The sequence below is a fragment of the Tupaia chinensis genome, unplaced genomic scaffold (genome assembly GCF_000334495.1).
Source record: "Tupaia chinensis unplaced genomic scaffold, TupChi_1.0 Scaffold000081_1, whole genome shotgun sequence".
NCBI classification, from domain to species: Eukaryota; Metazoa; Chordata; class Mammalia; order Scandentia; family Tupaiidae; genus Tupaia; species Tupaia belangeri.
In genome coordinates, this window is record NW_006159542.1 from 6152699 (window position 1) to 6176332 (window position 23634).

Below are 23634 nucleotides of genomic sequence, written 5' to 3' on the forward strand. Positions count from 1 at the left end.
CCATGACTAGCACTTCGAGGTCTCTAGTCCCATAGTAGATGTCTGTACACTGAACCACACCTACTAAAAACTTGGGAATACCTAAGAAAGGCAATGTTTATTGTCTCTCTTTCCAAGAGGACATTGTTATCTTAAAAATCCACACTCTGTGGAGGAAACTGAGAGATTAGAGGACATAGAAGCATTAAAAGTGGTTATAGACTTTGGAGACAATGTGGGAAGAGAGTGGGAAAATGAGGATAGTGTAAAGAAAGAAATTAAGGAGGAAAATAGAGAAACAAACATTTATGGGACACAAATGGGTTATTATCAGTTGATAACATGATTTTTTTTCCCCCTAAACTGGATTGGTGTGAAACGTATTCATGCTGGGTAAATTCAACTTATAAGCAAAGTGATATATAGTGATTAAATGTATAAAATAAAATATAAATAAATAAATAAATAAAAACCAAACAAAACGAAACAAACCAAACTTCCACTAAGGAAATAATTACTAAAAACTTTCAAGGAGATTGAAGAGGGCCTCTATCTGCACTCTGTGAAAAGTGACTTCTCAAAATTTGGACCAAATATCTTTGATTATGTGATCATTGAAAATCATTTAAAAAAATTCTCTACCCCTTGCACATGTATTTATTGAACACTTAATGTGTGCCAGGTCCATACTAAGCTAAGGAGACAGCTTCTATAAGAAATATGGTTTAAGAGTTAGGATTTTGGTGTTGGATTGATCTATATTGACCTGCTCTGGTCTTATGAGATACAAATACCTTTGTCTTTGGGTTTCAGTTTCAACATCTATGAAATGGGGCCTGTGAGGCACTAACTTTGTTTGGTCAGGTGTCATAGAGATTCAGGGAACTGAAGCATGTCAGTTGCCTGGCTACATGTGGCTTTGTAACTGGTGGTTTTCATCTTTATGCTTCTTAGATGTATTATGTGAGTTAGGAACAGAGGTTGCCAAACACAAAGAGTTCACTCGTGTTGAAAGGCAATTTGCTAAGCAGTGCTTCTACACGCATGCTGACCAGGCCTAGGCACAATGTCCTTGCAACTCTGATATGCACTTTGGTTTACTGGAACTGAGCTGAGGTGTTTAGAGACCACCTGGCTGGAAAACATGGGGTAGTATGTGGGTGGGGAGTATATTCTGGGAGTTGGGAGAATAGGTATTGACTACCCTATTAGCATTGGAGGTGGAAGAAAGTACCAAGAATGTATTGTGGAGGTGGGGAATAGAAATAGGCTAAAGAGACATTTCTGGGTGCTCGCTCTGAGCACCCTAGATGGGCTATTGGAGCCTCAGAAGAGAATGACAAATCATGTCATTTTTGCTAGGCTTTCTTCCCTATTTTCTGCCCATTTGGAGACCCTCAAAATATTACATGGAAGCATATTGGTATTCAATTTCCTGGAAGTAAAAGAAACTTGTGGAAACTCTGGGACTCTCTAAGAAGGATCAAGAGGCTCAAACCACACAGAGGAAGAGAAGTAATTGTCAATGAAGGGATTGATGCATAGAAGAAACAATAAAATTAATAACCTAAATGTCTACCAATAGGGAAGTGGTTAAGTAAGTAATCCATCTTTGGGATCCACCAGTAAGAAAAAAACACATTTAATGTATGAATAATAATAATAATAATAAATAAATAAATAAGTAATAATAAAAAAGAAAAAAGGGAAGAGACATAAGAAAAAGAAAAAAACACATACACAAAACAAAGCATGGAAGAGTGGGCAATATGGTAAATGTTGTGTTTCTAAAAAGAGTAAAAAAAGAATGTAAATGTATGTCTTAACTTTATTCATTTGTATATAGTATTTGTGGAAGGACACACAAGAAAGTACTAATATCAGCTGCCTCTAGATAGAGCAACTGGGTGACAGGGATACAGTAGAATAGAGACTTCACTGTGCATCCTTTTTTACTTTAAACCATGTAGTCCATTAAAAAATAAAGTTTACATTAAGTTACCAAAGTAAGAATAGCTAATATTGTTACTATGGACAAGGAAATTCTGCAAAGCTCTCAACATTCATGTTATTTAAACCTCGTGGTTAATCTTTGAGGTAAATTCCATTTTCCATCTGAGGAAACGGTAAGAGATGGAGCCATGATTAGACTCCAAGGAATCTGCCCAGAGAACATTGACTCAACCACTGGGCTAAATTGCCTTTTACTGTCTTCCCTCCTGTCCCAAACACTCAGTGCTGGCAGCTCAAGTTCAGAACAGGAGCCTCATGAGCTTGAGGGGGAACTGTCACAGTTTCTTATCAGGAGGAAGAGGGACAAGATGTTACAGAGAAGGGTTTACAACAGTGTGAGGGAAGAAAGAGAGAAGAGAAAGGAAGAAAAAGTAGAAGGGAAATTTAATGAAGCTGATGACGTGAAAATTAGACATCTGCTATGCTCAAAAGTCATCTCTCCTGTCCTCTCCTAGTCCTGGAGTGCAGGCATACAGGCACTTGTGAATGCATGCATGCACATGCACACGTGCGTGCACACACACACACACACACACACTCTTCTCCTTGGCCCCAGGGAAGGAAATCCAAAAGAGGGCTTTCCAAAAGAGCAGAATCTGCCTTTTCTTATCTTTTGTTAAAAAAAAAAATCATCATTATTCATTGTCTCTTTTGCTTTAAATCTGCAGGGCTTCTAGAAAAAAAAAGATTAGTCAAACAGTATGAGTGATCAGAAGCAAACTTTGAAAAGAGAGCAATGTTTATACATCAAGGCCAAAATGAGGCTCTGGCTCTGATCTGGAATGGTTTTACGGGCAGTCACTGGGAGGAGGGGACCCAGACCTCTAGTCAGGGGTAGGATGTCTGTGTTAGTAAGGAACACCATTCTCCTTTTCATTAAGTTGCTGCCTGGCTCCCAGCATTTTCGCCAAGTCTTCAAATACTGATTATGATTTCTATGGATGGTTTCTTGGAGCTTATTAGGTCCTGAAACTGATCATGATAAAATACTTATCTTTAGATGAAGAGGAGAGGATTTTTGGTTAATGTTCCACTCTATGCTGGTCAGAGATGGTAAGTATGTATATTCGTTGGTTAGCCATCATCCAGTCTATGTATATTGAATAATATAACCATAATCTGGTCATTTGGGTGCTACTGCAAATCTGTCTGTGTGTTCTTAGGCAAATCACTTGTCCTCTCTGGGTTTCAGTTTCTTTATGCACAAACACAAGAGGCTGAGCTATGTTATTTCTCAGGTCATCTTTAGCTCTCTCTTTGAACTTGCAATTCTTCCCTCTGGTTCCTCTTGAAGCAGTAAATACTATGTTTCTATATCTCTCTGTTTCATTAATGAATTTACCCCACCTGTTGTAGATCTTGCCTTTTCCCTCTGAAGAGTTATATTAGTCTTAGCATTTGTATTAAAAAAGAGTCATGTTATTTATTTATTTACATAGTTTTTGGAGAGGTTTTTGCTATAGGGTGCATGCACTCACCAGAAAGACAGACAGACAGAAATACAGAAAGTGAAAATCACCGCTCCCCCCAGAGGGGATGGCCATGCTGCAGTCCCTTCTCCTCGATTCTCCTCTCAGGCTTTTGGGCACACATGCACATGTGCCCAGTGTGAGTTTAAACCACAGGGTCTGGAACTTGAACAACAAGCAGTCAACTACATGGGAGTCCAGAGACATAGCCATTACACTACCTGCTGGTCCCAAGAGTCATGTTATTAATCACTTTTTTTCTTTCTTAAATAGCTCATCCGGAAAAGGGTTTTCATTTTTCCCTGTAGGTTTATTTTAAGAGTTGTTAGAAGGGGCTGGGCCTGCAGTGGTTAGGAGAGCTGGATCCCACATGGCGAACTGCAGTTAGAAACCTGCATGTGCATGTGCAAAATTTGAAAACTTGTTGGACACATGTGTGTGCATGCCCAAAATCCTGATGAGAGGGAAGAATAAAGGAAAAAGGATTATATCATGACTGCATCCTACATGCCTTCTTTTGCTTTCTCTTTCCTTTCTCCTTCTCTCTCACTTCCCCTCTTTGGAAAGTATGCACATATCTACTGACAATAGAAGGAAAGCAAGACAACAATAAAGAGAACACAAGCAAGCAAGCAAGCAATCAAGCAAGAGGTTGTCTGGGTGTTGAATAAGGTTTGTGAGCTTTGGGGCTGGACAGTGGTGCAGCAGTAATATAATGCTCTACAAGGCTGACTCTAACGGGAAGATTCTGGACTCGTGTCTAGAGACCTTCCTGAGCTTGCTGGGAGCATGAATTTCTCTAATCTGAGGCTGGCTGAAGTGGGGGTGGATCATGCTGTGAAGACCCTGTTATGGGTGACTCTTCATTTTTCTGTCTTTCTCTCTCTCACTCATTGAATAAAGAAAGAAACTGAAAAAATTAAGTTAGTGAGCTTCACAAAGAGTAATTGCTTGTTGACTCTGCCAGATCCCTCCTATTTCCTTGCTGAACCACAGTACTGATTGTTCACGTATAGCATTTATAAATATTAATCTTTATAGGTAGAGGTGCCACTTTTCCATTATCCCGTCACCTAGTGTAGCTTGAAATGTTTGACCAAATAACAAGGAAGTTTATCACTGGATAAAATCTAATGAGATGATACATAGAAGAAAGAATCTTTGGAATTGTTAAAAAAAAAGTGCTAATTATAATGATGATGCTGCATTAATGACAACATGAATAGCTCTTATTTGTTAAGCCTTGCTATGTGCTAAGCATTGCGTATGCACTTTACCTCATTAGTTATCTCATTTAATCCTCACAACGCTCTTAAATAAATGGCATCATACCTTTTTTTTTGTATAAAATTAAGGCAAATTGTCAAAGGTTGCACAGTCTATAATTGGAAGAGCCAGATCTGAACACAGGCTTGCCTGTATCTACAGGTCTTATAATTACCCAGTCCTGTTAGAAGACCCACCCATGTTGTAACTTTTCTCTGACCTCTCCTGATTATTTACAGTACCTGTTGTTGCTATAGCACTGACTGGTTGTGATCGCCTTCCATTGCTTATTCCATAGAGTTCAATTTCGTATTCAGTGGCCTCTCTGAGGCCAGTTATATCCCTGGTACGTTCAGGGGCAAGTAGGGTTATTTCCAGTGGCTCAGATTGCTTTTTGGTATCTCTGATTTTGAGAACAAAATTGTTGAAGACCCCTTCATCAGCTGTCCAGGACAGACGGAAACCGTCTGGGGTGGCATCTGAAACCAGAAGGTTGTCAACTTCTGGTTCTGCTTCTAGATGGGGAGAAAATGGTGGGAGAAGGAGGAAAGAGAACATCATTTACCGGCCTGTGCAATCTTCTTTCCAGTGGGGGTATCAATATGCAGTGATGCCCCAGCTTTCACAGATAGAAGTGTCCTGAGATACCAAAATAAAATCATTCAACATTAACAAGTGTGGTAGGGCTGGGGTAGAGAAAGATGGAGTTGACATGTTCAATACAAGCCGAGTGCATGCTTGTATATGCGAGTTTTGTCTAAAAAGCAATTCTGTAAATCCACATCTGGACTCAGCATTTGCTCCGCCCATATATTATTAAACAAGTTCAAAGCCAGTAACTTGTTTACATTTGCTGTCTTTCTTCAGTGGCTGCATGCCCATCCTTTGTGAAACCTTTTTTCTTTTTGAAAAGACAAATAAACCAGCACTAACGATCTGTAGAACTGCCCATGGTGATACTGCTGATTATATTTCCCCTGAGCCTGAGCAAAACGACTTTTAAATTGTTATGGTCTTTTTGCTTTGTTCTTGGAGCTGTTTCACTAAAGAAGACTTTCTTGCTTGCTTAATTATCTTTTATTGCTATTTTAATAATGAGATAAGTGTTCAGATGGTAGAACTGAAGCTTAGGACCCTTAAATTACACACTTCAAACACAGGATTTCATCTTGCATTGCCTTAACTAGACAAAACTCAATGTCAATATGGATTTCTGAGTTTCCCAAAATGTACTCAGAGCAAACGATTCCTGTTTAATACTCTTCCTTAAGAAGTATCCATTGTCAGGTAAGTTTTGGAAATACTGCCTGGATAAGTCCTGCTTAGAGATTTACCATGCTCATAAGGATGTTCAAGGATCTTGTTTAACTCAATGTTTCCAAACTTATCTGAATATGGAACTTCTTCACCAAGTAGGGTCTTTGAATACTCTATGGCTATCTCTAGAAAGACTTTGGGAAACACAGATTTTGACTGTTAACATTGTTAATGTTGCATTTTTCTAGAAATTATTAGTCTTACAAAAGTTATGGATTTAGTCTGTGTCGAAGACTTTTTCCTGGTATTATTGTTAACCAATAAAAGTTCATATCTGACAAGTCCAATGTCAAATCCACTGGGTAAGTATGTTAAGATCACAGTTGAGACTTTCAGATGACAAAGGTTTTAAACACATTTTCAAAATATACTCATTGGTATATTTCTTTGAGAAGGCTGAAATATAGCTGGTGGCCAGCCAGGATGAACACAAGGGTGGTAATATAAAATAAGCATATAAGAACTATTGACAAGGTATGGTCCAAAGGATTTGAAGTACCTAGTGGAAACATTTCGACCTTCTCATTCCTGGAGTGGAAGTGGGGAGTGCTCATTAGATATATGAGACAAGAGGGAATATGGACAAAACATGACAGAACAGGTCCCATCCATGGATTAACTAGGGATATGGACAAAGATGTTACAGTCATGGCAGTCTGGGAGACAGATTAAATGGAAAGAGGGTCTAGGCAGAGGAAAGAATGGCTCACTTGAATTGAAATACCTGTAACAATCTCAGCCCTCAAGGGCTTGGTTTGGTGCCCTTGGGTGAAGCCAGAGACCATAACCTCATAGCCAATGCCTGTTATGAGGCCTCTAAGCTCCAGCTTCCTCTGGGTTCCTGAAAGTGTGAATTCCTGGGGGTCCAGCAGCTTTCCAGAATCCACCACGGTTACTAGAAAGCTGTCAAAGGCATTCTCCGATGCCATCCAGGAAACTGTGAACCCGTAGGGATTAATGTCGGAAATGGTTAGGTTTTCCAGAAGGGGCAGAGCCTCTGAAAGAAGGGAGGAGTGAAAATAACTCAGGTTAGCAGCACTAACTCTGCCAGGGTAGCACAAGTTTCTAAGAACACCGATAGACAGCCCATCAGTCATTCGATGTGTTACATGAACAGAAAGTGAAAATTTAGTAAGAATGTATTAGATATCGGATAACATTGTGTGATTCTCTTAACAAGTCTATGAAGTAGGCATTATTCCTGTTTTGAAAGTGAGAAAATGGAGTTTCAAAGAGGTTGACAGACATGTGAATCATGTGATGACTTGTGAATTGTAACCAAGTCACACGCTAACATGTAATAGAATAAGGTTTTTAGTTAGCTCTGATTCTAAAGGTCATGAATTTTTTTTTCTCTATAAATATAACATATTCTTTTGGGTTTAGGGCCCTTTCTTTACTTCCCTTTGGCTTCTGGTCTTGAAATAAATCTTATTTATTTACTTATTTATTTATTTTTAGAGAGATATTTTGCTCTAGGGTGTGTGTGCTCACCAAAGAGACAGGGAGACAGAGAGACAGAAACTGAGAAATCACCCCTCCCCCCAGGGGAATGGCTATGCTATAATCCTTTCTCCTCCAATCTCCTCTCTGGATTTTGGACACACATGCACATGTGCCTGGTGTGAGTTTTAAGTCACAGGTTCTGGGACTCCAACCATGAATGACTACATAGGAGTCCAGTGACATAATCATTATGCCATCTGTGGGTACCTAATCATCTTTATTTATTCATTTTGCAAATGTATTTCCTTTTTGGTGTACTTTACATGTTTTTAATCCAGTTCACATTTGAATCAAGTTGATTAGACCAAGTAGTGGTGCATCCTCATGAGCTGAGACAAAAACTAAGTATCTTTTTCAAGTGTTAAAATTAATAATTTATTACTATGACCTGGTAAGGAATTCTAAGTTTTTCTAATTTATTTGCTGTTTGTTCTTTTGGATAAAGTTAGAAAATAAGGACATATCTAGATTTTCAGTAAATTCTGGCATCATCATTTCTTCATTCATTCAGCAAACATCTGTGCCCTAGGCATTCTATTTCTCAGATGAGGATTTCCAAAAGGAGTAAGCTTATATCCGTTAAATTTTTACCAGTACTTTCCAACTGAGAAAGCATCACAATCATTATCTCATTTAATTTTTTCAGATCTCTGTAAAATAGAATTGCTACTCACCCCTCCACCGCATGAGAGCTAAAGGAAACAGAGAGGTCAATGACTTGTCCAAGGTCACAGATCTACAGGTAATGGTTAAGCTGGGATCCAACAGGGTCTTCTGACTCCAAGTTCTATGTTCTTTCTGCACCCCAAGCCAACTCTAATTAGCAATCCCCATTAGAGCCAAATAATCTTGAGGCATAAGCAGGATTAGTGGAGAAAGCCTAGTACCTCCTCTCTAACAAAACAAAACAGAAATGATAAATGTGTTTACTTTTTCAGAAGGAGCAAAGAGGCAGGAATTCCAAACTAACTTTGTCTAGTTTTGAGCCTTCTTTTCCACTGCAGAGAGATAAGTGACCTTGAACAAACGCCCAGGGTCTAATCCAGGGGATGTAAAGGAAAATGTTCTAAAAAGACATTTGGTGATTGAATGAATAAGTGAGTGAATGCCCTTATCCCCTAAACAGAGACTTAAACTTTGCTGCTACTTGGACATTTAGTACTTATTTTGAAATGCTTGGTATTTCTTTGAAGGCTTTTTTTTTTTCCCCACATAAATATCTCCCAAGAATCATAACTCTATCAAAGGCAAAGATGAACTCTCACATGCTGTGTAAACAACCTTACTGGTCTGCAAGACAAGGATCTCTGATTCTGTTGCTGGGTTTTGTTTAGATAAGTGGCCTCTCTCTTTGATAGCTGGCCTCCATAGGATCAAAGCAGTGAATTTCGATTGAAATGAGAGTGTTCAGGCAATTAGTCAATCAAGGGTTGGCTATTTATAGTCCTGCCTATTCAGCTTTTTCTCTTGTTTAATATGCTTCTTTTAAAACGCAGTCTTTTCATGTCATGGATTAGCTGGGACTGTGCTGTAACTGGCTCTAGGCTTCCCAAGACCAGCTCTCCCAGTCTCCCTTTCTTCTTCCTATTCTGTAGGAGGTCCTGTAAGACGCTGTAAGCAAGGGCCTGATGGGATCCATGGTCATTCGTCCTAGTCCAACATCCTCCTTAAGAAATTATGATCTGCATTAAGAACTGAATTGAATCATGTAATTCACAATAAATTACTGGACAGAAAAAACAATCACTTTTAACCTTACATTAAAGCATATCATAGGCCTATTATTTCTATCTCAGCTAGTTGGATATTTTTAAGAACACCACTTTATACTCCTGGGAGAAAGCAGAAGAAATCTCCCTCCTGGATGCCAGGCAACTAAAATTCATCATGTCTTTTTAATCCCAGAGACAGTCTGCCAGAGGTGCCTGTGGGTATCCTTTCTCCATACATAGGGACATCAGGGATCAAACAGTTAAATATTTGGCAAGTTTAACTAAAAAATTGTACGAGAGGTTTGGAAGCCACAGTGGCTTGAGTTCAAAATCCTTACTCTTCTGGGATACCATACTGCTTCCAATTCAATTTTTAATGGTCTTTATTAACATACAGCGATTTAGATTCTGGGAGAAACCTGGTTTAATATAAAAATTAGATGGCAAATTCTGCCTTCTAAAAGTTATATTAGTGGAAGGTAAAAGACTTTTAAATATTTCCTGAAATTTTCAGCCTCGAGATTTGGTAAATTGACACCATTTGCAGCCTTGTCACTAACTTCTGGGTACTATCAGGAAAGAAAATAGAAAACCATTTTTTGATTCTTATATTATTCTTATATACTTCATATATAATTTGTTATGTAATTCAAAGATAAGCTAGATATTGAGTTTAATGAATAGATGAAGTTTAATTAAGCTTGTAATTTATTTACCATCCTAGATCAAACCTTTGTCTATCTGTTGTTGTATCAATTTTAAGAAGGTTTTTTTCAAATCAAAAAGATAGATCTATATCTGGGGCAGGTGGTTTATACACTGTTTTATCTTGTATGCTTTATGGGCAACATTTCTGTTCCAGGTTTTTACTAACTTAGAATTCACTTTTAGAGTATCCAGAAACTCCAAACTATGGGTCAGACAAAATAGGGCAGCATCAAAACCCTGGACAGGTTTATGCAACTGTTGAGAACACGGTCTCCACCTCTTAAGAGTCTCTGTGAAAGACCTCTCCTTTCCGATGGCATGTGCTCTCTCCTCACAAGTTTATATTTGATATCTTGGCTGCTGTGAATAAGGCAACCTGTGTCAATGGATAATGAAAATGTTGTCCTTATACACAATGGGATACTATGGAGTCTTAAGAAAGGAAGTTCTTTCATCTGCAACAACATGGAGGAACCTGGAGAACATTATGCTGAGTGCAATAAGCCATGCACAGAAAGACAAATACTACATGTTTTCACTTATATGTGGGATCAAAGCAAGTTGACCTCAAAGAAGTAGAGAGTGGAATGGTTGTTTCTGGGACCAGAGTGGGGGATGAAGAAAGAAGAGATATTGGTCAATGGGCACCGTGTTCAGTGAGACAGAAGAAATAAGATTTAGTAATCAATTGCACAGCATAGTGACTGTAATTAATGATAATGTATTGTATATTTCAAAACTGTTAAAAGAGTAGATTTTAAATGTTCTTACCACATACACACACGCGCGCACGCACACATATGCACACACATGATAAGTAAGTGAGGTAACGGATAAGGTAATTAGCTTGATTTAATCATTCTGTGATATATAATAGATATATCAAAACATTACATGTACCTCCATAAATATATACAATTATTTGTCCATTAAAATTTTTTTTAAGTTTAGATTTGGAGTGAAGACTATTTTGGGTTGAATTTTCCTTTCAAATGCCTATTTTCCGCCCCACCCCTTCCCTGTGTCAGAGTTCTAAACAGACAAGTGAGAACCTCTGATTGAGTACCTGTGACGACAAAGGCAGTGAGGGGTCTGGTGGGGTCCCCAGCCCAGGTGGTCCCTGCCACACTAACGTCATAGCCCGTGTTCTCCACCAAGCCCGTGATGTGAGCTTGCTGTGCATCTCCTGAGATTGTAAGTTGCTGGGATTCATGTAATGAGTGAGCATCGCTCACATTGATTATAATCTTTGCAAAAAGCCCAGCTTGAGTGGTCCATGACACGTTGAAGCTGTCGGGAGTAATATTGCTAAGGATTAGCATGCCCAACTGTGGCTCTGGCTCTGAAGAGGAAAGAATGTGGGTAGAGAAAGATATACATGATTAGAGGAAACAATAGATTTCTCCAGAATGTAGCCATAGGACACAAATGCCTCAACATCTCCAAATATTTATAGGAAAGTTGGTATTTAAGGCTGTACCTACACCTGCATTGATCGCAATGATAGAGAATGTAGTTTTCTCTGTGGGTGTGGATTTGTGTTCCTTTAAAGTATAGACATAGCCATTGGGTAGTGTGTATGAATAAAGCTGAACAAGCCATTAGAGAGGTATCTAGGACTAATGTAAAGGGTACATTCTCTACGGTTTGCGGTGTGGTCCTAACCCTAGAAGATGTTCAAAAAAAAATAATAATAACTTCATGGTGCAGTATGCATGGTAAACACTGAATATTAGGTGTTACCATAGATTAGAGGTTCACAAAGAAGTGTGTTAGCATTTTAAAGATTCTGATGGGCTGGTTCTGTAAATAAACCTGTTTGCTTTTGTTAAGGTCAGGATTTTATAACCTTTTGGATGAATGAATATCTTTTCTGAGAATATTCTTTGAACATTTCAGGGAGCTGGTGTTCCACTGATCATGCTTTAGAAAATGCTACTTTGGAGTTTTCTTTTTTTAGTTTTAATAAAAAATCTATTTAGATTGCACAAATTAAAGGTTAATATCTATACTAGGGAAATTGTATTCAAAAACCCAAATGTATGCACTGTAGTAAAATCTATACAGCACACTGAATATTATAAGCTGAAAATGACATCCATTAAAAAATTTGTGTTAGGGACCAGCAGTTAGCGTAATGGCTATGTCACTGGACTCCCATGTACTTGACCACGGTTCAAGTCCTGGACCTGGCGGCTTAAACTCACGCTGGGTGCATGTGTGTGTGTGCTCAAGATCCCGAGAGGAGAATGGAGGAGAAGGGATTGCAGCGTGATCATCCCCCCTGGGGGGTGATTTCTCGCTTTCTATCTCTCTGCCTCTCTCTGTCTTTCTGGCGAGGGCACGCGCCCTGTAGCAAAAACCTCTCTAAAAAAAAAAAAAAAAAAAAAAAAAAATTGTGCAGAGAGCAAAAGTTAAAGAAAAACTTGAAGTTAGTCATTGTATTTTCTTCTCTTTTTTTAATAATTAAAGGGTGCATGCATTCACCAGAGAGAGGCAGAGAGACAGAGAGAGAGAAAGAGTGAGAGAAAGAGTGAGAGAGCTGGAGAAAGCACCTCCCAGTGGGGTGTGGTCATGTTGCAATCCCTTCTCCATTGGTCCACCTTGTAGGTATTTGGGACATGCATGCACACATGTACCATGTCTTTTTCAAGCTGCCGGGCCAGGATGTGAACTGCAGTTGGCTGTGTAGGATCTGATACTTTTAACCACTAAGCTATAGGACTGGCCTGGCCTTGCATTGCATTTTCTTGTTTGTTTTCTTTCTTTTTTTTTTTGGTAGAGGTTTTTGCCTTACGGTGTGTGCACTCACCAGAGAGAGACAGACAGAGACAGTGAGAGGGAAAGTGAGACATCACCCCCCAGGGGAGATAGCCACATCACAATCCTTTCTCCTCCGTTCTCCTCCCAGAATTTTGGGCATGCATGCACACATGCCTGGTGTGAGTGTCAAGCCACTGGGTCCAGGACTCAAACTGTGGTTGGCCATCTGAAAGTCTAGCAACATAAATGCTATGCCATCTGCTGGCCCTAAGGCTTGCATTTTCTAATTAAGATATTAATTTACTGAATAATTTAAAAATGTGGATGGTTTTATACGAGGATAAATTTCTCTTGTCATGTAAAGTCTAGATGATCAGTGAGGAGTACAACTCAATTAATGGGTCCTATATGGCTAGTTTGCACTGAGATGTATGAGACTGGTATTATAAGCTCATTTATCAAGTAATAGAAATGTTAAAATAAATTCAATCCAGACTGTATTTCAGAGAGAGGCAACAGTCCTGGAGGATTGAGATATTAGGGTCAGGATTTAGGATTGGAAAGAATCAGGCTATTGCTTTCAAGGACTTGGGAGGAATTTTGTTTCAGTATCAGTTACGAGAGGAAAGAAGAAGCTCATGAGCATAAGCTTTAAGTGCACAATTGAATAGCATAACTTGATGCCATAAAGTCTTTAAGGACAGAAAGGATCTGGCTCAGTGGCTCAGAAGCAAAATATAGCTATAAGCAATGACATGGGATTTCCTACTTATCAATTAGTTTGAGAAGCTAGTGATGCTACAGTTTTCAGCATTAGTATTGAAAAGTTCCCTCAACCACTACTGAAAAGATAAAATCCCTCAAATGGAGCTCTGTTTTTTTTTTTTTTTCCCTGTGTTTTGCTGTAGAAGTAATCTCACAAATTCAAGTTACATGTTGCAATTCTTCTCATGCTACCAGACAAAGGTTGGCAGTGCCAACACATTCATGCAGGGTAAGACTTAGGTTCATGAAGTCAGCATTATATTCAGCTATCTCTTAGAGGGTAAAGTAAGATACAAGAAAAAACTCAGAAAGAGAATGGTGGTTAAAGTGTGGTCAGTGTTCCATGCAAGTTTTTCTCTGGACACTTCTAACCCTTTGTGACAATTCCTTGATATGCTGTCTGATCCCAGGAAAGATAAACATTAAAACATGTAATGCTGTGAATATTCACCACATGCACCAAGATTTGGATAGATGCTGAATGGAAAGACTTTTCTGACACTTTGTGACAGATACGAGTGGCAGACCAAACATGCTTGACACAGTAAGTGTCAAAAAAGAGCAGTCTGTTTGTAGGAAACCCAGACAAAAGTCTCAAGAACAAGATGCAAACACTGAGTCCTCTCATGCAGTTCTTGGGGCATAACGTAGGGTCCTTTCTTAGCATGCAAAGGGCTCACTATTTAAAATCCTTTTAGAGAGAATAAGTGTAGATTATTCCAAACCAAGGAAGCAAACTCAGCATGCACACACCTCTTTGAATATGACTTAGGAAAACTTTGATTAGAAAGACCACAGGCAGATGATAATAGGTAGTACTGGGAATGATTATTCAAGATCAAATGAAAGGATGGCTTAGAAATTCAACCAAAGCAAATCATGCTAACTTTACACAAACAAGCAGAGCAACTCCAGATGTGAACGGCTGGTTAGGAAAATGAGGTTGACACTAGAGTCCCTTCATTTGGGATGAAAGTTATTTTAAAGCTTTAGAACTCTGATATGGGTTGCTTTACCAAGTTTGAGAAGGATCCAGAGCAACTAGAAGGATACAAAGTGGGTAGTGGGTGATTTGGGAAATGTCATACAGAGGAAGTTCAAAGAAGAGTGAAGAGCTCATAATGGAAAATACCTGTGGTTGCTTGCACCATCAGGGTCCGAGCATGTTGCCCACCAATCAGCCCATGAAGGTGGGCAGTATAATTAGAAGAAGCTCTGAGGTTGGTGATAACAGAGTTGCGAAATGCCCCAGGCACAGAATGCACCACCGTCTCCTGGGGTTGCTCAGAATTACTAACTTCTATAAGAAAGCTATCAAAGGCAGACTCCCGAGCTTTCCACGAGATGGACACACTGTCCCAGGTCACGTTCGAGACAGTGAGGTGGCTAAGGAGAGGTTCGGCTACTAAAGTAAGAAGAAAAAATATGAAAGTGTGTTAATTGAAAACACCATTATAGAGTCAAAATCAAAACACATAGGACTAAATCCATAAAGTTTTAGACTTTACCCCCTAGTAAAGGAAATTGTTCATTGTTGAAAACCAGTTGGAACCATGAGAAACAAATATATATGGGAACTTCAAAACATTCATGGAAAATAGAATTAAAGTATGAGTTTATTTTGCTACAAAACATTTTTGAAATCATGGTATACACTTTCCATGACCTTTCTGAAGACCCCTCATATAGGTTTTGTGAATTTTCTCCTATAGGTTTTGTTATACTTTAATTTGACTGAAATGAGAAATGAATAATGCTGGCTCTCTGCCTTTTCTGTATGACTATCCCAATAATTCATACTCTCATATGGAATGAGAACAGGCCCTTCCTCAACCATGGATACTCTAAATCATAGATAATTTTGACATTACAGTGTCAACCCTTCTCTTGGATTCCCTAGACTATGGGTCTTCTTTCCGTGAACTCTAAGAAAAACTTCTCTATCGGTTCCATAAATATTCTTTTAGTTTTTGTGATGTCATTCCTTACCTGTCAAAAAAAGGTAATGTCTAAAATTGCTGAGAATGCCTAATTATAAATGTACAAGTCTTTTATTTTATTTTTTTCTGAATCTATCTAGGGTTCTCTTGCTGAACGGTGAGAGCATTTGGCATGGTATTTTTGGTACAGATACCACAAATTTTAAAGTGAGACCATTTCCTAATTTTTGTTAGCCAGATTCCATATTTGAACACCATTTGCTACAGATACCACAAGTTTTAAAGTGAGGCCATTTCATTATTTTTGTTAGCCAGATTCCATATTTGAACACTTACTCTCATTTAATTTTTGCCATCTACCATTCATAGTTCTGGAGTCAAAACAGCATGGCTTGGTCTTTTCTTATAAAAATAGAGTTGGAATTAGGGTGGTCTGGATGGTATGGCTAAATCCTGCCTGCATCCGATAAATAATCTTTGCTCTTTCTCTTCATTTTCCAAATTAGGAAAAAAATATAATGCCATCAATACAACTCAATTAAATAACTGGGATATTTGGGTATAATGAGGTCAAAGACACCAGGAAGACAAAGACACCAGAATAACACAAAATGTAATTTTTAAGACCTCTGACTATTGTTGATATCTTTCCAAGTCACAGATAACTCTTGTTATGATTTTTTTGGTTACCAAAGGGAGATGTGTTTTCTCCAGAGTCTGTAAAGCCATCTGGACCGAACTACATTTTGTACTGCAAATGTCTTGATCAGTGATAAAGCAGACATGTGGCTTTATGGAAATCCACCATTGGGGCTGCTGTTGGAAGAGAGTTAGGTTAAATAGCACGCCAACCTAGTGTCATAGATAAAATGGTGCCCTGTGGCCTGTACTTCAATGGACGAGAAGAAGGAGTGGCTTCACCCTGCAAAGAAAGACTGTGGAGAGAAGGAATTAGAAATGAGAGAACACATGTATACCTGTGGTGGCTGTGGCACTGATGGTTTTGGTCCGGATGCTGGGAGCAAGTCCAGAGAGGTAGACAATAAAATCAGTACTAGGGGGTAGCCCTGAGATATGAGCGGTTCTCTCAGCACCCGAGATATTATATTCCACCGTCTCCAACAACCTATTGGAATCAATAATTTCAATGGTAAAGGTCTCGAAGATCCCATCGGTAGCTGTCCAGGAGAGATTGAAGCTTTCAGGAGTTATGTCAGAAACACTTAAGTTTCCAATTTCAGGTTCTTTGGCTGAAAAGGAGAGGGTAGGAAAGAAGAAACAAATACATTTAAGTTAATTATTTGTCTGTGTTTTAAGACCGATGTTGTTAACAGAGCTGGTGCTACATGGAAAGATGTGGTATGGTAGTTCAGGGTTATGGTGGAACAAAGCAATGTTAACAATGAGTGCCAATGGGAGAGGATAGGGGTTTTGTTAACAGAAAAACAGAAGGAGAAGGTTTGGAAGTTAGATTTCCCTTCTCTGCATTTGCCACACATGATCCCGCGAGAAGACATGCCACATGATCTCAAGCTGATTTGAAGCCACACATGCCTCTTGGGAGCTCCACCTCAGAGTTGCTGGCCATCGGTCAAAAGATATGTAGCTGGCAGCTTTCAGTTCCTTAAATCATGCCTGGAGGTCAAGATTACTTGGATGCCTCCCACAGACTTCCTTTGCTTTGAGGGAGCTCCCATCTATTCAAATGAAGGCTAAAGAATTCTGACACCTTTACCCTCCCAGAGGTGATGCCTTGAGGCTCTGATTTTGTGACTTACAGGGAATCACCAGTTTCTCAGTGTAATTTTTGGTATTTTTTCATGCTTCAGATGAGAGCCAGCCAGCCATTCTCGTATCCTGTTAAAATAGCTTGCCTGCTCTTAACTGCTTCTATGTGGGCCAAGAAGGCTAGTACTGCATTGCCAACCATGGGAGTTAAGCCAAGACAAGGCAGTTGAGGCCATCCTCAGTCAAGAATTCATGTTTTGCCTTGGAGATGGTCCTGTCAGAGCTTTTCTGAGCAGCAGGAATAAAACAGGCAGGCAGGAGCAGGATCTGAAAAGCTAGCACTGTTTCTTAAGCAAGGATGAAGGCTCCTAGTCTCTGAGATCATCCCAACAGATTTGCTGAGACACAGATCAGATGGGATTACAGCCTTCCTCCCTATAGGCCAACTCATCAGAGGCAAGAATGTTGCTATCGTTAACAAGAAAAACATGCGCACACATAAAAAGTTAAGGACACCCAAACCACAAGATCTGCAGGAAAGATCAGAAGTGGTGGATGATTTCTCTACCTTCTGGAAAGGGAAGGTTTGTGGATGTGAGATAAAAGAGCCCCGGCACATTCAAGATCAACTCAGCTGTGGACTGTAGGCATTTTGTTGTCAGTATCCACGCGGCGGTTGCCTGTGCATGATAGTTTATCTTGGTGAAATTTACGAGAATGGCTGAGGCTGAAATGTAGAGCTATGCTTTGCTAGAATCGGCTAAGATGTACAGGTTTTCCATGAACGTTTAGTTGCAATCATTATATAAAAAAGGGAGGGGGCGGTCAAATGTGGAACAAAGCAACACAGACTCTGCTGAGCTGCAAACCAAGTGAGACACATAAAGAAGATGAGCCTGGAAAACAGTGCTAGGGAAGGCTGCTCAGTTTAGCAGGCTCCTGGGAAATCCCAAATGCTTCTAAATGGAGTAGAGTGATGAGTAAAGAGTAAGGCACCCCGCTGGGCCTGGGGTTGGGCGTTTGCCATCCAAAGGTCAGCACTCCAGGGAGCAGCTCTTGATTAAAGGAGTAAAAGGATATCAATTCTTTGACATTCATAGCCTAGGACATTCCTTGTTCCAAATGCTGGCTGTGTGTACTCTGCTAATGAATGACTTTCTCTCTGGTACAGTCTCCAGTCATAATTGTATGATTTTTTTCCCTTTCTGGTCTAGCTATTTGCTAATTTGATGTTCTCACAATGACTCAGTATCTAAGAGAATTGCCTGAAGGAGGGTAATTCAGTGCTCTTATTATACTCAGGGCATTTTAAAGAAACATTTCTTAAATATAAGAACCTCTGTACTTATTCCCGTGAGGGATTGGAAAATAGTAAAATACAATTTCCTAGTAAAAGACTCTCTAAGTAAATAAGAAACTGTGCTTCACCAGAACTCACACATGAGAAGGGAGGCTTTTTGTTCTATTCAAGCTTTGGACAAGAAAGTTTGAACTGTCAGACTGATTCCTGAAACCAAAAGCCTATCATTCTAAAGATATGTAGTTGTAGCATCAGACAGTACAATATGAGTTGGGAAGGTTGAAGGGCAGGAGGTCAAAGAGAGCAACAGCTGCATCATTCACCTTGAGATGGCAAAAGCATTGGGACCAAAGCACAGCCCACAGGGAGGTCTCTGAGCATGCAAAGACAGCAGCTAAGGGGTTCACAGAAAGGATTCAGTTATGGAGAGAAGTTGACTCCCCACGTGACCTCTTGAAGAGGGAGCGTGGAACCTTGGGAGAAAGCATTGAGACCAGGAGAGGAAGGTACCTGTGAAGGCCTCAGCAGAGAGCACTGGTGTTCTATAGCCCTGGATCACCCCATAGATGGAGACTCTATAGGGTGTGGCAGCCTTGAGGCCTGGGATGTCCACAGCCCGGAGGCTGCCAGGCACCGTGAGGTTCTGGGCTGCCTCCACCTTGTTGGCCTCCTGCACCTGAATGACAAAGTGCTCATAGGCCTGGTCAGCTGTGGTCCAGTTGAGTTTGAGGCCGTCCCAGCCAACCTCAGTCATGGTTAAGTCTCTCAGCTGGGGGAGCTCCTCTGAAGAAGGACAGAGAGGTATTTGTCAGTTCTGAGAATCAAAAGTGAGGAAAACAAACATCCCACAGCCCAACTCTAGGATAGAGAGAAAGGGGATAGAAATTTTTAATTTATTTCTGATAATTCTTGGTCTGCAAGTGTTTGCAATTTGAACTGTGGTATCTTGGCCACAGCTTTCATCAGGAGTTGAAAATAGTCAGAAAGAGGCATAATGGCATCATTCATCCTTGAGATAGCAAAGCCATCTGCCCCAATGCATTAATTCGTGGAAGAGCTCTGAGAATGCATGTGGCAAAAGTGGGATTGTGGGTCAGTGGAAGAAAACTGGGAATGGTGGAAAGTGAAGCCTTTGGGGGCAGATGGTCCTGGGTTAGAATTCCAACATTATTATTTGCCAGGTGCATAATCTTGAGCATGTTACCCACCTACCCTCTGAGCCTCACTCGCTTCACCTTTAAATGAAGCTGGTAGTACCATTTAATTGGGTTGTGTCTGATTAAATTATTATAATTATTAACCTCTTCATTGGTATCATACCTGATACCCAGGAAGTGCCTGATAACTGATTGCTTAATTATTTAGAAAATATTGTTCGGGTGATTCTTCTTGGAGCTTCACAGTCATGTGGGAGAGAATTACCTGCATCATTTCATTACCTGAAATTAGAGATATCATCTCATTGCAGGGCACGTGCTATCTGCTTGGTTTAGAGTGTGTGCTATGTCAGGTTTGGACAAGTGTGATGTTTTATCTCCGCTTCCGGGAATCAAAGGTTATATATGGCATTCTTTGCTTGGTGTTTCTCTTCCCATTTTTCTTCCACTAGTACTTTGTGTGTCTGAGTGAAGAATGGCAGCATCATAAGGCAAGGCAGTTTGTATGAAATGAGCATGCCCACTTTTAATGAAAAGTGATTGTGTTTTGGTCAGTAAATGGCACAGACCCCATCATTAATTTTTCTGCAATGTAGAAAGGACATTGAATGGAGTTATTACTGCTGATTTAGAAAGAGTGGATTCAGATGATAGAAAAACCCATTGTTCAATGGAATGCTTCTCAGGGCTAAATGGGATCTTTCATCCTGTCTCTCAGACATCTAAGGTGGACATGGATTAGAAGGTAGGAATATAGCTACAGAAATGAAAATATCTACACGGATCTTAATTTAAAAAGGTGTCCCAGGACTGAATGCGCTGTAAGAGTCTAGGCCAACCTTTCCTTTCTAATGGGACTGTTTTCAAACTGTCTTCCATAAAGACCTGAAAGAACTGCACTGGGGATATGGATACGATCACCCCCTTTTCTGTTCTAGCATATCAAGAATAGCTGTGTATCTGTCACCTAGTGGAGTTCCTTGGACAATTTCATTTACAGAAGGAGTTTTGCTGCTAAAATAAAATTTTCAGACAACAGACATTGATTATCAGTATCTTGAACCCAGACCCAGTGTCTCAAAAGTCTTTTTCGTTAATTCTCCCCACATGGAATGAAAAACATTGAAGTCAAATGTGGTTGTCCTTTTTTTTTTTTTTTTTTTTTGGAAATATCCCTGCCTTCAGTATCTGTGATATAGAGATATTTGGCTAATTTCAGCAGAAGATGACTGGGTCATTTTCAAAGGTTATTCTATAGAGATCTGACTGTGAGCTGAGGCCAGTAATGATAAGGTTTCTCTAAAAGGTTCTGATCTTAGCCTCACGGCACGGCCTCACTGTTTTCTTTTTTTTTTTTTTTAATTTTATTTTTTTTATGACTCTGTGACTATACAATAAATTTAGCTATTTATTCTTTGGTACTTACTACATGATGGGCACTGTTCATAGCACTTACATTCGTTAGCTCATTTATTGCTCATGACAGTGTTCTGAGGCAGAGGTCTTATCTCTAATTTGAAGATGATAAGCAAAAGCTCAGAGATATGAAGTAATATGCTCAAGAATATTCAGCTAGCAATGTGGAATCTCAACCTAGACCTTCCTGAGTTAGAGATTGATACTGCCTGTCAACAGCATTGAGGTAGGACCTTATCATATGGGGATTTTCTCTACCCGTGATGACAGGCTGGCTCATGTCATGTCTCTGGTCTGAGAGAAGGATTTTATACCTGTGATGACCTCGACAGCAAGGGGTCTAGTGCTACGTCCCCTGATCTCGCCATGCAGGGTGACTGTGTAAGGAGTGCCAGCCCTGAGGCCTGGAACTTCCACGGAGCGCAGGCTGCCAGGAACTGTGAGATTGTGAGCATCTTCCACCTCAAAAGCCTCCTGGACCTGAATGGTAAACTGGTCATAGGTCCCATCTGGTGCAGTCCAGTCCAGTTTGAGGGTGTCCCAGCTAACCTCAGTCACTGTGAGGTTTCCCAGATCTGGAACTTCCTCTGCATAAGGAACAGAGTAGTTGAATTACTAAAACCGGTAACTACATTCTGGGGTTCTGGTGAAGTGGCATTTTGGCTAAGGTTGGGATAAGTAGTCTGGTTAATGTTGATTACAGAGTCATGATGTTCAGTAGGTGTTGAGCACACTCTGAGTGTTGGCAATAAAACCAAGGTGGGATTTGTTTGTTTGTTTGTTTTTTAACTCTGCCTTTGGGAATGAGAGGTAGTTGTAGGAATTATTCACAACTTCCCTTCTGGATGTACAAATTGGGCTTTGGGGAGTCCTTTGCTGTTCTTAAAATGAGCTCAGAACTATATATTTCTCTTACAAGTTTGGCTTTCCAACTTCTTAGATATTGTGGCTAGAACTTGGTTTGGAGGAATAGTTACCTATCACTTTTGTAAAGGAAGAATAGGTGGAATTTCCATGGAACTGGCTACTGAGTTATGATTAGGACTTAGCCAAATAAGGACTATGATATTTGGGGAGAAGAAAATGACTCATTGGTATTTCTCTGACATGATTGGGGCTGAACCCAGTATAGAGCAGGATAGAGCTTTGATTCCTTCTGAGCAGAGACAGTGGGGATAAAGTAAGTTGGGGAATTAATCTAAAATACCTGTTGAGACTTCAACAGAGAGAGGGGTGGTGCTGAAGTCCTGAGTGACCCCACGAATGGTGATGCTATAAAGAGTAGCTGCTTTGAGCCCAGGTAGGTCCACAGACCTCAATACTCCTGAGACTGTGAAGTTCTGGGCTGCCTCTAGCGTGTCAGCCTCCTGCACCTGAATGAAAAAGTGCTCATAGACCCCTTCCGGAGCAGTCCAGTTGAGCTTGAGGGCATCCCAGCCCACCTCGGCCACCGTGACCTCTCCCAAGTTGGGAGTTTCCCCTGGAGAAGGACAAAGAACTAGTTTAATGATCAAATTGCATACGAGGATCCAGGGAATAGGTTTTATATAACTTAAGAATGTGACTTCTTTTAGATAAACATACATCATGCAAAGTCCCCAGTTTTAGAAATACAGAAAAAAGAAAGAGATGGGATAAAATATATTTCTTTTGTCATTAAAGAATTGTCCTAATTTTCAATAGATAAAAGTATTAAGATTTTTTGTTTGTTTGTTTTTAAAAATATAATACCAAAACATCTCTTATAAGCCTGCTTATAGAGCTAGAGGTCTCCTCTATTGGCACAGTGTGTCTAGTCCCCCAGCCTAGGCTTTGTGCAACTCCACAGTGTTATTTACATGGTCAAGTGGTAATTATGGCTTTGAAGTTAGGTAAAGTAGTGACCTGACTGTCCACTATGAGACCGCACTTGTGGCCAGAACAAATTCATTCTAAGTTTGTCATGTCTATTTGTCCTTACTAGGAGAAACAGCCATAGGTAGAAAGGTAAATGATACCTGTGAAGGCCTCAGCAGAGAGCACTGGTGTTCTATAGCCCTGGATCACCCCATAGATGGAGACTCTATAGGGTGTGGCAGCCTTGAGGCCTGGGATGTCCACAGCCCGGAGGCTGCCGGGCACCGTGAGGTTCTGGGCTGCCTCCACCTTGTTGGCCTCCTGCACCTGAATGACAAAGTGCTCATAGGCCTGGTCAGCTGCGGTCCAGTTGAGTTTGAGGCTATCCCAGCCAACCTCAGTCACGATGAAATTTTCCAGTTCAGGGGCTTGTTCTGAGTAATGACAGAGATGAGGTCAGTTAAACTATTCCCCAAAACATTTTCTTTCTGAGAATCCAGAAATGGCCACCCCATTCCCCATGCTACGAAGATGTCAGCCTGAGAGCTGGGTGTCACTTACTGCATTCCCTAGCAGCACTGGCTCCACTAAAACACCACATAAAACAATGTAATACATATTTTGCCTACATACATATTTGGTTTTGTATTTTTGGAAGTGGTATTTTCCCAATGGCCAGTGTCCTGTAGATTTAGACAATGGTATACACCTATGTTAATCATCCTCTCGGCTTCAGTTTTCATTCTCAAAAGCATCTTT

General features: G+C 40.1%; 1 protein-coding gene across 5 annotated transcripts in view; it reads right to left on the reverse strand.

Moving 5' to 3' along the window:
* Window positions 1-23634, reverse strand: part of TNC (tenascin C) — a 99847-nt gene that overhangs the window by 23452 nt on the left and 52761 nt on the right. Inside the window, exons 11-19 of one of the 5 annotated variants that reach the window (XM_027769642.1) lie at window positions 23037-23309; window positions 22247-22519; window positions 21354-21626; window positions 18977-19249; window positions 16416-16688; window positions 14631-14903; window positions 11037-11312; window positions 6769-7041; window positions 4970-5242 (exon numbers count right to left, since the gene is read on the reverse strand). In XM_027769642.1, the coding sequence (XP_027625443.1) occupies window positions 4970-5242; window positions 6769-7041; window positions 11037-11312; window positions 14631-14903; window positions 16416-16688; window positions 18977-19249; window positions 21354-21626; window positions 22247-22519; window positions 23037-23309 (2460 nt within the window). The remainder of the gene's footprint in view (window positions 1-4969; window positions 5243-6768; window positions 7042-11036; window positions 11313-14630; window positions 14904-16415; window positions 16689-18976; window positions 19250-21353; window positions 21627-22246; window positions 22520-23036; window positions 23310-23634) is intronic. The other 4 variants (XM_014585691.2, XM_006142787.2, XM_027769648.1 and 1 more) reach the window with 4 other exon arrangements.